Source organism: Ceratotherium simum, chromosome 13 (assembly GCF_057802395.1).
Source record: "Ceratotherium simum simum isolate JZ-2026a chromosome 13, ASM5780239v1, whole genome shotgun sequence".
NCBI classification, from domain to species: domain Eukaryota; kingdom Metazoa; phylum Chordata; class Mammalia; order Perissodactyla; family Rhinocerotidae; genus Ceratotherium; species Ceratotherium simum.
In genome coordinates this window covers 24,220,671-24,236,327 of record NC_141912.1, presented here as the reverse complement: position 1 = coordinate 24,236,327, position 15,657 = coordinate 24,220,671, and the positions used below count along the sequence as shown (strand labels likewise).

General features: G+C 41.3%; 3 protein-coding genes across 3 annotated transcripts; all 3 read left to right on the top strand.

Moving 5' to 3' along the window:
• Positions 1-80: 80 nt before the first annotated feature.
• H2BC3 (H2B clustered histone 3) lies at positions 81-530 on the top strand. Its single transcript, XM_014788696.2, has one exon. It carries the CDS (start codon positions 102-104, stop codon positions 480-482), a length of 381 nt encoding a protein of 126 aa, XP_014644182.1. The 5' UTR covers positions 81-101; the 3' UTR covers positions 483-530.
• A 10,519-nt stretch (positions 531-11,049) lies between these two features.
• Positions 11,050-11,601, top strand: H2AC4 (H2A clustered histone 4). Its single transcript, XM_014788690.2, has one exon. It carries the CDS (start codon positions 11,103-11,105, stop codon positions 11,493-11,495), a length of 393 nt encoding a protein of 130 aa, XP_014644176.2. The 5' UTR covers positions 11,050-11,102; the 3' UTR covers positions 11,496-11,601.
• An 839-nt stretch (positions 11,602-12,440) lies between these two features.
• Positions 12,441-12,945, top strand: H3C2 (H3 clustered histone 2). Its single transcript, XM_014788689.2, has one exon. The coding sequence runs from the start codon at positions 12,485-12,487 to the stop codon at positions 12,893-12,895; it is 411 nt and encodes a 136-aa protein (XP_014644175.1). The 5' UTR covers positions 12,441-12,484; the 3' UTR covers positions 12,896-12,945.
• The last annotated feature ends 2,712 nt before the right edge of the window (positions 12,946-15,657 follow it).

The following is a 15,657-nucleotide window of genomic DNA, read 5'->3' as shown; positions in this document are numbered from 1 at the left end:
TGCATTTAAGAACTATAAATAAATGGGCTCTGGACTGTCTACAATACTAGACTTTGTTGTGGAGAGTGCTATTCGCATTTCTACAGCTTTTGAGAAAAGCCATGCCTGAGCCCTCTAAGTCGGCTCCAGCCCCTAAGAAGGGCTCTAAGAAGGCTATCACTAAGGCCCAGAAGAAAGATGGTAAGAAGCGCAAGCGCAGCCGCAAGGAGAGCTACTCCATCTACGTGTACAAGGTGCTGAAGCAGGTCCACCCCGACACCGGCATCTCGTCCAAGGCCATGGGCATCATGAACTCGTTCGTCAACGACATCTTCGAGCGCATCGCGGGCGAGGCGTCGCGCCTGGCGCATTACAACAAGCGCTCGACCATCACGTCCAGGGAGATCCAGACGGCCGTGCGCCTGCTGCTGCCCGGGGAGCTGGCCAAGCACGCCGTGTCCGAGGGCACCAAGGCCGTCACCAAGTACACCAGCTCCAAGTAAATGCTTGTGTAGGCACCACCTTAATCCAAAGGCTCTTTTCAGAGCCACCCACTTTGTCGAAGGAGATCTGTAACTGTTCTTTTTTAGTGGAATAATTGTCTTGACCACTAGTTTGAGTTCTAAGGAATTTATTCAAATAATGTTGATAGTTGAGGCAATCTTAGAGCCAAGATGGTGCTTTGAAGGTCACTTCGCTTTAAGAGAAATACAATTCTGTAGTGCAGTGGCCAAAAAACAACTATTTCACATCTTTGTTTTTCTAAACCCACGTTCCATTTCCCCCTGACCAACCCTCCAGGTGCTCTTTAAACTGTACATGGAAATACTCACTCCTCCCCTCCCTGCCTCTGCACGTTTCTGATGGAGATTGAAGTTTCCTTGCTGGGTAAAGAAGCGGCGTAAGGATTTCAGAGAAGTAGGAACCCTAGGGATTATTTAGGCTGCTGTAAATAAGGGGGGGGGGGGGCGGTGAATAGGCGGGTCCGGGCGGCAGAAAGGCTAGTTAGGGGCCTTTCTTTCCGGAGCCTGAACTCACCCTGTCCTAGAGCATTGGGGAAACAGTAAGCAAAATCGCCTGTGGGTCCCATGGGCACTTCTACGAGGTTTGCAATCTAAAGCCGTTTCAATTTTTCTTGCATCCTCGAAATCTAGGCTCCCATTTCCTGGGTCATTTACCCTTCGGGGATGCCACTAGAAGGGCGGGGAGGGTTGCCTTCCAGCTCTAGGAGGGACAAAGAATTTGAATTTCCCGCCCTTCCCCATCTGGCGCCACCTCGTGGCTGACAAGGAGGGCCCCAGTTGGAGAGGAAGATGTGCTGGCTTTTCTTTGTAAACTTTTTTCAAAGAATCCCAGACTCCAAAAATAATCCGAAGAAGACAGACAGGGTCTTGGTTGAGGAAGAGAAGTCAATACGGCAGGTCGAGGTCCGGGGTTGGGGGAGCGGAAGAAGAGCAGAAGAAGAGTCAGCTGTTGACTGCCTTTTAAAAAGGCGGGAAAAAAGTATTTTCCTTCGGTTCGTGAGCCCTTTATCTAGGTGATATACAACAGTGTCTTTGAATGAAGAAATAAAATATAAAGTCGAACTTCTCAAAAAGGACCTCTTTTAAAAGAAAATTTTAATTTAAATTATCTTTTCCCAGATCCCACGTCAGCCGACTGCTGTATGAGAAGCACTTCCTATCTCTGTATATGCAAAATATAGTTGTGAAAGAGACGCTTGCCTTAAAAATGAGCAACTTTTGGTTTTTTAGATTATAAAAAGACACCCCAGCCCCCAAAAAACAAACCAAAAAAAGCCAACTCAGGCCACAGTTTAAGAATCACCGACCCTTGTGTTCTTCCCCGGAGGGGTAAGATCTGGGTAGTAATATTATTAGCCTTTTCAGAATAGTCTTCCAAGGTAGGGATTATTTTCTCCGCACCTTATCCTTCATAACTGTCGCCCGCCTGCTTATTTTCTTTTTTTTTTTTTTTTTTTTTTGTGAGGAAGATCTGCCCTGAGCTAACATCTGCCAATCCTCCTCTTTTTTTGCTGAGGAAGACTGGCCCTGGGCTAACATCCATGCCCGTCTTCCTCAACTTTATATGGGACGCCGCCACAGCATGACTTGACAAGCGGTGCGGCGGCGCGCGCGGGATCCCAACCGGCTAAGCCCCCGCGGGATCCCAACCGGCTAAGCCCCGGCGGCCACAGCGGAGCGCGCGCACTTAAGCCACCGGCCGGCCCCCTGCTTATTTTCTATCTTCCTTCTCTCGCTCTCTGTCCTTTCTCTCTTTTTCTTCCCTCTCTCTCTCATTCCTTCCTAATATTTGATGTTTTCCCAAAAACTATACCCTGAATTGACAAGCTCAAACCAAAACTCAGACCTCCTAAATTTAAAGCTAGGCCTTTCTGCCATCTGGTCTGATACCTGGCTGATCTTTAACAAGTGAATGGGGAATTAAAAAAAAAAAAAGAAAAGAAAATCAGATGCCTAGAGTCCCTGGTAGACCTTGGATATAGAGTGGGGAGTGGGGAGAAGCCAGGAAAAAAATTTATGAATCTCCCCAGTTGATTCAGATGAGGCACCAATTCTGCACACAGCAAAACCAGTGGGCAAGCCCATCAAATTGAGTGAAACACTAGAAGGGTATATACACCCCCTTTCCTAATCAACACTTTCTCCAGAACTGCAGTCTTTGAGTTACAAAGCAAATGAGAGAAAAATTACTTGTACTACAGCCCAGTCCTCCCTTCAGTAATGGAAACTTTTGCCTACATCTCTATCCAATAAAGATGACCTGAAGACAGGAAGAGCTGAATTTGTGGAGGGAGTGAAAAAGGAGCTGCCATAGGCTGAGTTCTGGGTGCCCAGAGCAAGATGGTGGGGGCTTGGGAGAATTCTAATTTGGAGGGAGGTTGACTTAGAATTCAGAAAAGAGAAGAGAAGTCCACAAAGAGACAGATAATAGGAGGTCCAGAGACTTTATGATCTGAGAAAAAGAAGGCACAGTTAGCAGAGAAGGAATGCCCTGGCCCCTGCTTCATGGCAGGTGAGAGGACATAGGCGTCTCATTTCTTCAGCATCTCTCAGCAACATTTGATGTTTTTCTTGGCTTTTCATTTCCATTAAATAATGTATACATTTAAAAGAGTACTTTTTAACTTCCTTGAAAAATAATATATGCCCATAATTTAAAAATAATAACCACTACAAATAATTTCAAATAAATAAATAAAAATCAACTGTAAATCCATCATCCAGGACATTTTGGCCACCAATCTTCCAGAAATTTTGCTTTGTGCAAGTCTATAATACAGACATATAAATATTATATAAGTGAGAGCATACTCTTTGTTATTCTTTTAAATTAATAAGGACAGATCCTAATGGCACTTCTACAGTGAATGCAATCTAAAGCCATTTCAATTTTTCTTGCATCCCAGAAATCTGGGCTCCCATTTCCTGGGTCATTTACCATTCAATATACATGTATAGTTATATTTGAAGTGACTTTCTTTTAGACAGTGAAGGGGAGCAGAATTTGCCACCCCAAAATACGCCTCTTTGGCATAAGGATTACCTTGAGCTGATTATTTTTAAAAAACAGCAAACATAGGGAAAGCTCTGAAAACCCAGAAGTTACCATTTTGAAGAGAAATTTACATTTATAAGGGAAATCTTCATTTGTGTGGGTGTCTCCCTCTCTGTACCAGGAAGAGGAGGATGACAAACTCTAGAAACTCAACAGAGAAGGCAAGGACTTAGCCCTGCATAACAACTATACCCTTGTTTACTATGCTTTTCCTGGCAATCTCCCAGAACTGTCCCCCCACCCCCCCCAACATTTTTTGACTTTAGCTGGAGATGGTATTTAAGGTGGTGGCTTGGGCCATTTTGAGGTGTTACTCAGTTTTTCCTGGGTCTCTCCCATGTATACAGGAGGTATACATGTTATAAAACTTCTGTTTGTTTTTCTCCTGTTAATCTGTCTTTTATTATGGGGGATCTCAGCCAACAACCTAGAAGGGTAGAGGTAAAATTATTTTTCCTCCTCTACAACAGCATACTGTTGTGGCATGTATTGTTATCCACTCAGCCAATCTCTTTTTTTTTAATGGATATATTTAGACTATACATATTTAATGCAATTATTGACACTGATGGGGTTCAGAGCACCCTATCCCAAAAGATGGCACCTTGACATATTGAATATCTTAAGCTGAAGGAGTTTGGGAAAATGGCAACAGCAGGAAGGTCACCCTGACCTCCTCTCCCTCACCCTTCTTTCTTGAAAGCAGGAGATAAATCTCCCATGTGAAAGTCACCCTCCCTATACCAGGAGGAAGAGAGACATCCTTATCACCAGAGACAGGGAATTTAGGACCTAGAAGGCTGAATGAACAAACCTTGTACTTCTTCACTATTTGCTACCTCTGGCCCAAACTTCCTTGTCTTTTCAATTCTTTAGAAATTTATTGTTTCTTTGTCTAAAAGGCTTAAAAGCTTCCTGTTCTGGTTACTCTTTTAGGTCATTATTCTCTTGTGAAGGCTCCCATGTAAATGTAAAAATTTAATAAAATTTGTATGCTTTTCTCCTGTTAACCTGTCATATCAGTTTAATTTTCAGACCCAGCCAGGGACCTTAAGAGGGTTAAGGAAAACTTTTCCTTCCCCTACAACATGTTAGGGCTTAAGTTTGCCATTTTATTTTTTGTTTTCTATTTTTCTCTCACTATGATTCACTTCTGTTTTCTATTTTCAGCTTTCCTGTGAGTTACTTGACTATTTTCTTTGAATAACTCCAATTTGATTTATCTATTGTCTTTGGATAGTTTTTTTGTGGTTGCTCTAGGTATTACATACAATAATTTATCCCAGTCTACTGGTATCAACATGTTACCAGTTCAACTGTACAAAGGTTATGGCCTTTTAAAATCTTTTTACCCTCCCCTGTTTATAAGATAATTATCTTAAATATTTCCTCTACATACACTGAGAACCACATCAGATAACGTTGGAAATTTAGCTTCTAAACATAATTTAGAAAACTCAAGAGGATTGTATTTAGCCATATTTCTGTTTTTCTTTCTTCCCTCCTAATGTTCCAAAAATCTGATATCATCTCCTTTCTTTTCAAAAACATCCTTTTGCCATTCTTGTATGGATAGATATGCTGGCAGCAAATTCCCTTGTTTTCCTTCATCTGAGAATGTCTTTATTTCCTCACTAATTTCTAAAGGACATGGAATTTAGGGTGACAATACCAATTCTTTTAGCTCTTGGAAAATGTGACACTTCCTTTTGGCATGTGGTTTCTGATGAGAAATCTGCTGTCATTTGAATTGATTTTTCCCTTATACATAGGTTTTGTCTCTGTGGCTGCTTTCAAGACATTTTCTTTGTCTTTAGTTTGCATAACTTTGATTATGATGTGTTTTAGCATGAATTTCTTTGCTTTTATTCTATTTGGGGTTTGTGTCTCTTCTTAAATCTGTAGGTTTATGTGTTTTGTTAAGTTTAGGAAATTTTCAGCCATTATGTCTTCAAATACTTTTTCAACGCCACTCTCTTTTCTCCTCTCCTTTTGGTACTCTAATGACACGAATGTTAGGGTTTTGTTATAGTCCCACGTCTCCGATGTTCATTTTTCTCCCTAGTCTATTCTCTGTCTATTGTTCAAATTGGGTAATTTCTATTTTTTTATCTTCAGATTCACTGATTCTTTCCTCTATCCTCTCCACTCTGTTGAACCCATTCATTGACTTTTTATTTCAGTCATTGTATTTTTCATTTCTAAAACCTGAATTTCATTCTTTATATCTTTTATTTCTTAGCTGAGATGTTCTAGTCTGTCATTTGTTTCAAGTGTGTCTATAATTGCTCACTGAACTACTTTTATGATGGCTACTTCAAAATCCCAGTTGGTTAATTCCAACATGCATGTTGTCTTGTTCTTAACATTTCTTGATTATCTTTTCTCACTCAAATGGAGATTTTCCTTTGTTGGGGAAGAGGGAGAATCCCCTTCCACCCTTTCCCCCGAGGTTCTTATGGCTGGCCAAATAATTAAAAGACAGGTTAGCAGGAGAAAATAATACTAACTTTAATAACATGTATACATGAGAGAAACCAGAGAAACTGAGTTTCTCAACAAAATGGTGAAGGTTCTCATCTTAAATACTATCTTCAGCTAAGGACAAAGGAGGATGTTGGCAGTGGGGGAGTCAGTTATGGGAGATTACCAGAAAAGCACAGTAAACGAGAGTAAGGTTATTATGGAGATTTAAGGCCTCACTTTCTACATTGATAAGTTTCTAGAGATGAGGTCATCCCCCCCTCTTCCCAGTACAGAGAGGGAGATACCTTTACAAATGGAGATTTCCCTCATAAATGTAAATGTTTGTCTGACAACCCTTTACGGGGCCACCCAGAGAATGTGGTCAGGGAGAGACAGAATTTTTGATAAGATGGGCTTGGTGGTATCTTTCCTATTGTAACATCTATTTTACATTATATTACGGCCATCATATGGTAGTGGCTCCTTCCTGAAATAGGCCTTATGTTAAATTCTTTAGGCAGTTTGGGGGAGGTCAAATGTCCACCAGAGAAAACAATCAAGGTAAAGAGACATATTTCGTGGTAGGCAATTTTGATCTCCCACACCTTGTTATTGGTATGACAAGTAATTTTTTTTTTATCTTATCCTGGACATTTTGGGTATTGTTATGAGACTCTGGATCTTATTTACATTTTTGGTTTTAGGAGACTCCCCCCTGCCTGGGGTGGAAGGAGAGGCACTGCTTCATCATTGCGAGGTGGGAGTGGAAGTCCAAGTTCCCCACTCAGCTTCCTTTGACATGCTGAGAGGGGAGAAGTGCCTCATTATTGCTGGCTGGGGGTGGAAGTCCAGGATCCCTATGTGGCCTCTGTTGAATCCTTATACGTGGGGAGATGGGAAGGGAGATGCACAACTTTTTCCATGGTGTTTGATTGGAGTAGAGTGGTTATTTCTTAAGTTTCCTTAAGGTTGGCCCTTTCCTAATCTTTTGGCTAGAGAGAGCAGGATTTTCTTGTTTTGTGTTTATGTTGTCTTTTATTTGCTCTCTTCAGCATTTCTAGATTGCCATCTTCTTCAGTACCAAGCCCAGAATACATGAGGTAAAAGAAAACCCAGGGAACACACCACTGTGTTATTCCTGTAGGGGAGCAGAATTTACTATCCCAAAATGTGTCTCTTTGGCTTGATTATTTCTAACAGCAAAAGACTCAGAAAGAAACTTTGACTTTCCCTTTAACTGCCTAAAAAAATTTAAGATTAGAAGGCCTGTTCCAGGAAGGGGCTATCACCATGGATAACTATAGTATAATACGAACTAGGTATGGTAGACAGGGTGAAACCTAGCAAGGCCCATGTAATCAAAGTCCTCTCCATGTTCCATTGTCTTTGCAAGGCATGGCGAACATCTGTTTACCAAACATTTGCTTTTCCATCTCCATGTGATTTGCCTTTCTCCCCTTTAAAGTCCCATACCACAACACCCAACATTCTCTTTTGTCTTTAGTTGAAGATGATATATAAGGTGGTGGCTTCAGCCATATTGGCAAGTTACTCAGTTTTCCTGGGTTTCTCCCATGTGCACATGTAGTTAAATTTTGTTTGATTTTCTCTTGTTAATCTGCTTCATGTTAATTTAATTCTTAGACCAGCCAGAAGAACCTAGAAGGGTAGAGGAAAATTTCTTCCTCCCCTACAATCCTTGTGTCTCCACTCTTTCACAAGTGTTCTATAATGTGTTTAAGGTAAAGAACACGTGGCCTTCAGAATAAATTAAAAGTATTTATGGTTCTAACTCTTGCAGTGTTCAGATGAGTGACAGAGTCTACTCTTGAACATACTCAAAAAAATCCAGTATCTTTCAAATGCTACTATTTGTAGGGGAGGAAAATATTCTCCTCTACCCTCCTAGGGTCTCTGGCTGGGCATAAGAATTAAACTGACATAAGACAGATTCATAGGATAAAAGCATACAGGCTTTAATTATTATGTTTTAAATGTACATGGGAGATTTCACAAGAAAAATGAAGACCCAAAGAAGCAATGAATGCTTATATACTGAGTTGGACAAAGAGTAGTAAATTGTGAAAAATGTAACAAGGCAAAGGGACTGAGCTAGGGTAGTTAATTGGGTGTAGTAACTGGGAGGATAAGGGTTAATTTAACAAGGTTTTTTGTACAGATTTCTCTCAGCCTCAACTTTCTATTCTTGGTGATACGAATGTCTTTTTCCTTCTAGTATAGTGGGAACATCTTTCACATGGGAATTTCATCTCCTGCTATTAAGAAAAAGAAGGAAGTTCAGAATGTCCTTCTTGCAGCTGCTATTTTTCAAGTTCTTTTAACTTAAAATTGTCAATAAGCCAGAGCAGCATATTTTGGGATGGTGAGTTCTGGATTCATTCAACAATAACCTTGACGCCAGCTAGTTTTTCCTCAAGTGTGTTCAAGTCACATTATACTTTTTTTACTTACATTGAGCAAAGAACAGATATTTACTTTCTTTCATTGCTCCTACAAACCAATGGGCATCAAAGTGTCCTCCTCCCGGAGTTGGAGTTGTTATTAGGGAACAACTACTTTTCCTCTCATATTCATATGGACAAATTTACCCCCATCACCTCCCTCCCCATCATCTGCCCTCCACATTTTTTCCAAAGTCAAGTGCCCAGAATTTACTGATTTTGAGAACTTGCTGACAGGATTTCATCAAGTTGTTCTACTCACAGCAGATGCCAATGCTTGTTGATTTGCTTGACTTAGGGTGATTTGGATGACTTGAAGATTTCTTCTCATCCATGATTCAATGGAGTAGAGATTCTTAAGGTTATGACTGTCTGTACTCCTGCTTCTATTCTGGGTTTTTGAAGCAGGCCTTAATCTTGGCTTCTATTTTCCCTAGCCTTGTACATACCCACTGCTCCATCCAAAATGACCTACAGTTTGTTCAGGAAATTAGAACAGTTCTACCTTCTGGCCCATGGCTCCTGACATTCCCCTGGCTATGAAGGCATCTGGACTTTTATTGAAATATTTATTCTTCCTACTTAGCTACCTTCTTCACCTCTTTCAAGTTTGAAATCAATTGACACCCTCCTGGTGATGGTTTCCCTGCCCATCTCTGTTTGTCACACATGCCCTTTCCTTACTTTATTTTTCTCCATAGCACTCATCACCAGAAATTACACTCTATACTTTTATTCCATATTCAGCTTACTGTGTGCCTTCCCCGACTAGAAGAGCATCACCACAAGACCATAGGTTGTTGCCTGCTTTGTTCACTGTTATTTTCCATGCACATAGAACACTCTCTGGCACTTAGCAGGTGCTTAGTAAATATATATTGAACAAATGCTGGATTCACATCTTCCTCATGAATTCTCGTGATCCTTCTAATTCACAGTGATTACTCTTCTCCTTTATGTGCTCTTATATTATTTATCCTTAAAACCTTCATTTTTGTATATAGAATATGCTCTACTATTTAATCTTCAGGCATGCAAGCCCTCCCTTTTCAAAACAGAGTATAAAGTCTTTGAAGCGGCATCTGAGAGAACTTTTTACATCTCCATCATTGGTCTTGCAACATTTCAAAGACAGTGGGCCAATGGTTGTTGATGTTTCTTGTTGTTGTTGATGGTGAAGATAATGATAAAAAATAAAAGAGAGGTTGAATATTGTTAAGAGAAAAAAATCATGAGTCAGAAGACTTGAGAGAAGGTAAAAAAGAAACAGAAGATGCACATCTTGACTCTCCTACCAAGTTTCCTGGATCAAAAGATGGCTCTCTGACAGAGTTGGCTTAGGAGTAAATTTTCTCCCACGCAGGCTTTTGTTCCCTTTACCATCCTGTTTGAGACTCAGTAAGACCTTTAGGCTTGAGCCTCCAAAAGTTTCTAAAATAATTATCCACCTCCACCTAGGCCCCATCTACTTCTATCTCATGGATCACAAAAAGAAAAACAGTTAAGATTTCTCTTGGCAGTCTCTCTTTACTTTATGTTCCTCGATGTGAGAGCTTAGACCAGGCAAGGACTGTATAATATTAATATATCATTTTATAATACATACAGTAATCTCTTTGTAAGCATTTCTGTGCTATGGGGTGTTTGTTCCCTCATTTCCTAAAAGAGCCCCTAGACTCCTTGCACTTGTGTGCTTCAGTGTTTTCAGCCCTCTAACAAGGGGTGCAGTAGGATATGGAGGATGATGGAGACGTTTTCCGAAATAACCAGAATCCTGTGTGTTGTAGCCAAATGAGAAAAAAAGGAGGGTAGGAGGTTTGGAAATGGCGCTAGAGAATGATGACAGACTTTTCCAGCCAGGAGTTTGGAGTCCTTGGTCTCATTAACTCAATGTCACCTTGAGCAAGCTGAAAAACCAATCTGGGTCTCTCGGTTTTGCAATCTCTAAAATGAGAACAGTACTCGCTCTACATACCTTCAAGGTGATCCCAGAAAGCCTCATATGTAAGATATGAATGAAATGGAAGAATTGCTGTCCTACGTCAGCGGCTGGATTATCCAGTTCTTGCCTTCAGTTTTAATTGTTCAGATAGTTTAAGAAGACTTGGGCTACGACAGAGAATTGTTTCTTTCTCCCTTTTCTCTGTTGTGAGGTTTAAAAGACTTAAAGCAATGCCTGGCACAGAAATACCTCTTGAATGTTATCTATTTAGAAATTGCTCTGCCTTTATTCCTTTTCAAAATCATGAGACACAATGCTGGAAAAGGATCAGTAGCCAAAAGTCAGAACAATGAGGACAAATAAATCCTGCTTCTGATTGCGTTTAAGAATAGTATTTTGAGAAAACCAAACTGATTAAAGTATTAAATTAGTATTAAAGTAAAGGTTTATCAGACCGTATTAGATTGGAGCAAACAAAAACCTGACTCTAGATGGAGGGATTGTATGCAAACGAGGGATGCTGGTTCTGATTTCCCATTGGTTAGTTGATGATAGCCAATGGGAGAATTGCACGCAGCCTACCTCCAGTTACTATAAATACTTTTCTTGATGTCATTTGTGCTATGTTGCGCTCACTCTTTCTTTGAAAGCGTTTGCTTGTTATTCAAATAGTCATGTCAGGACGTGGGAAACAAGGCGGCAAGGCTCGCGCCAAGGCCAAGACCCGCTCTTCTCGGGCCGGACTCCAGTTTCCTGTCGGCCGTGTGCACCGCCTACTCCGTAAAGGCAACTACTCCGAGCGGGTGGGAGCTGGCGCGCCGGTGTACCTGGCGGCGGTGCTGGAGTACCTGACGGCCGAGATCCTGGAGCTGGCGGGCAACGCGGCCCGCGACAACAAGAAGACGCGCATCATCCCGCGTCACCTGCAGCTGGCCATCCGCAACGACGAGGAGCTCAACAAGCTCCTGGGGCGCGTTACCATCGCGCAGGGCGGAGTCTTGCCCAATATTCAGGCGGTGCTCCTGCCGAAGAAGACCGAGAGCCACCATAAGGCCAAGGGCAAGTAAAATGTGTTTTTGGTACAGGCCGTCTTTTGGTCCGTTACCAAAAAAAAAAAAAAGAAAATAGTTTACAAAGGCTCTTTTCAGAGCCACTCACCGTTTCCATTGACAGAGCTGTGATGCTTCTAATTGTTGGCCGAGGGAAATCTTTAGTCCCCATGAAATCCTCAGAAACACTGGCTGTGAAGAAAAAAGCCATACACGACTCTATGGTAAATGCGGCTACAGCATTGAACGGGTTAACGGTATGGGTGACTGTCTAAACAGAAAGAGCATCACTTTCCGGGTTCCAGCAGTGACTTTTGAAAATTTATTCACAAACACAAAGCTTCACATTTTGGAGAACGAAAGAATAGCGAAAAAGGCGCCGGATTCTTAAAAAGTAACTTCAACATTTTATGTTGCTGTTCAGGAACACCGACATCCTCTCCAGATTCAACAGTTTATAAATACATTGCACACTTGCTGAAGCAATTGAGAGTAAGTTACAGATCCTTGACACTTGGCGCTTATAAATCAACAGGGTTTTCCTAATTGTCCACAATATTCGTACCACACTCAAGAAAATCTGAATATCATTTTAGATGCAGCCCATTTGTAAACTTCCCTAAGCACTTCCAAAATATCTTTGACGGTTGCTTTAAAAAAAGAAAATCCAATGGAGGTTTCCGCGTTGCTTTGTGTGATTACCTTTATATTTTAAGACCTCGGAAGCTTTCAGTGCAAGATGTTTCTCCGTAGTGGGCAGAGAAGCGAAAGGGTCAATAAAATGACGTCACCGTAGCTCGGTGAAGGGCAGGGCTTCGGATTCATTCACCAACCTGAAAGCAGCTCTTAATCCGGGCAGCCAGGCACGAAGATGGACCAATCCGGGAAGGGCGCGGGGACTTTTGAATGTTCTTGGGCCCAATAGTTGCTGGTCTGGCTGTATAAAAGAAGGATGGCTCCATGCTTTATACTGGCGTCTGTGAGGACACTCTCTGTGTGCGGTCGTCATGGCTCGTACTAAACAGACAGCTCGCAAGTCTACTGGCGGGAAGGCGCCGCGCAAGCAGCTGGCAACCAAAGCAGCTCGTAAGAGCGCGCCGGCCACCGGCGGCGTGAAGAAGCCCCACCGCTACCGGCCCGGCACGGTGGCGCTGCGCGAGATCCGCCGCTACCAGAAGTCCACCGAGCTGCTGATCCGCAAGCTGCCCTTCCAGCGCCTGGTGCGCGAGATCGCGCAGGACTTCAAGACCGACCTGCGCTTCCAGAGCTCGGCCGTGATGGCGCTGCAGGAGGCGTGCGAGGCCTACCTGGTGGGGCTCTTCGAGGACACCAACCTGTGCGCCATCCACGCCAAGCGCGTCACTATCATGCCCAAAGACATCCAGCTCGCTCGCCGTATCCGCGGGGAGAGGGCGTAAACTGGTTTCCCCATTGAGTGCCAACGCTGAACCCAAAGGCTCTTTTAAGAGCCACCAATCATTTCAGTGAAAGTAGCTGTGATAGCTTACTTACCTACCATTTTGTAAAAGACAGTACGTGACCGAGCTTACAAATGGAATTTCACTTATTAATACTAAGCTTATGATAGGTATATTAGCTGGCGGGTATGATCGCCAGTTACAAAAACAATGGGACAATGTAGGCTATTGATCCATTTCTCCAAGATAAACTCGTGTAGCTTTCTTAGCAGTTGAAGCAGTTCTCAACCACAGTGAGAAAGGTAGTCTTTTTGTTTTCTTGATATGATCTTAAGCATATTAAACTATTATGATGAGTAATTTCACCTCCAAGAACAAAAATAACCTGAGAAATGTTCACTGGTGTCCATGAGGTTTTTTGTAAAATGTTTAGGGTCAAAAAACAAGCTTGAAATCTAGAATTCAAATACATTAATCTTTTCAATATATTTTTAGACCTTACACCCCAATATATATACATCAGATTTCTTAGAACATTTGTGTGTCTTTTTATTCCTTTTACCTTTTAGATTAACCTGAAATTCTGTTGTAAAGGAGGTATCTGCTTCATATTTTGTAGCTAGCTACCCACTTTTTGTAATTGCTAATCTGTTGACCAAGCATAATTTATCAAACCCCTTTATTACTTACTAAGTTAATTTTATATATGTGGCCTTGCTTGTAAATATTCTACTTGGTTGCATTGCTTTATCTCTTCTAGGGCTATGCACCATGGTACGCTATACCACAGTTTTTTCACAATTCTTGGCTGTAGTTCCTACTCAAATATAGGATTTACAAGTCGTAACCATTTTCCTTTTATTGATGTTGCTTTCATGTTTTTTGGAGTTGGGGATTCAGTACTAGAAGGAAGGTGACTCACGTGGGAATAGTGGCTGAATGTAAGAAGAAAAATAACATTTACTTTAAACTTTAATTTCCATATTTCACCCAATGATTGTTTCAGAAAAACATTTTTTTATTGTATAGCTTTTACACTATGTTTTACAAATTAACTTTAGAACAACAATGCAGAATGCTGAAGAACATGACAGTCACCAATTCCAAAGGCTTTGCTGCAGTTTTCTTTTTCACACCTTATTCCTTATCCCTAAAATTCTTTCTTTGCCTACATCTGAGGTATGAATTGATGCACCATGATAAAATCACTTGAACAACTCAACAATGAAAAACACAAAACACCCAAAATTTTAAGCTTGAATTGTGTAGTTTACTTGGATTTATTTGCATTCCAGGGTTTTAATAAAAAACTTTTCGTTTACAATATAATATTTGCATTTTTTTTAATGATAAGGACATTTCTCTATGTGTGTGTGTGTGTGTTTTATTTTTAACATTTCATTTTTCGAGACTCTGGTACAAGCAATTCTGCCTGCCACAGACCTTGTTACCCATATAAGGGGTCTGTCAGAGGCACCAATGCCCTTGGCTTAAACCAAGGTGACTTTGCCTCCCAGCTCTGGGCCCCAGCTGAAGTCCAAGTATCTTGGTTTTTCTTGGTATAGCTGTGTTGGCTCCTATGTACACTGACTTTTTCCCCTCAGATTTTATGTATCTATAGGAAAAAAGGTGTTTTAGGTACAGGGCCAGAAAGGACAACTTTTTAAAAAAGTAAAAGTGCCCATTACTGTCTGAGGGTCAGATGGACAGGAGACAGTGGCTAAGACTGGCTGCTCCTTTCCCCCACTCCCCACCCCCCAGCCAAGGAACATGGATTTGGCTTTAAGTCTTCATTTACTTAACACCCCAGCAGAACAACTGCCTAGGGTCTAGGAAAAAAGGTTAGCACCATCTTAAAATTCATAACCTTGTTAATCCTTCTACAAGAGTATGTACTCTGGAAGCTGGCAGCACGGAGCAGCATTTGAATGCTAGCTTGCCAGGGTTCAAATTCAAGCTTTACTACTTCCTGTGTCATCTTCGACAAATCAGTTTCTCTATCATCAGAAAAGTGGTGGTAACACTACCCACTCAGGTATTGGGTATAACTGGGATAATATGAGTTGATTTTTGGACACATAGCATTATATAAATGCTATTAATTTTCCTGAGCTGTGTATCATTTTCCCTTGTACTCTAGGATTTTTAAAAATTTGAAATAAAAACTCAAACTTTAGCTTCTAAATTTCCTTTTCATTTGGCATGACTTAGTTGCATAGATTATGCTCAGTTTAGAAATAAAACTTCAGCAGATATTATAAAATCAAAGAATGGAAGAAATTCACATATGCGAAAGAAAATTTGCTGAACATTTTGGACTGGAGGGTAGCGCCAGCATATTAATATCACTGCCTTAAGCATCTATTACTTTATATTAGGGGAGGGACTAAGGTGGGCTGGAGACAAAAAGGGGGTGTTTAATGTACAAATTGTATCTTTTAAATGGCTTTTGCAAGGCCCTCTGTCAAACAGGGATTTTCTTTCCCAGGCACCACAGAGTGATGTTACCCCACAAGCTGAAGTTTACAGCTAATGTTGTTGGAGTCTAGAACTAGTTTTGGTTTGTTAGACTCTCAGAGGAGAGGAAGAGGAAGTCCAAGTCAGAGTGTGTTTTTCAGACTTAAAAATTTAGCGGTAGCCCTTCCAGTTGTCCCAGCAGAAGTGACTTACTGGTCAATGAGTGTTTTAGGAAGATTTAAAACAACAGTGGGAAGTCGGTATAGAGATTTGAACTGCCCTTCAGGCTTGGCTGCAAGAAAGCC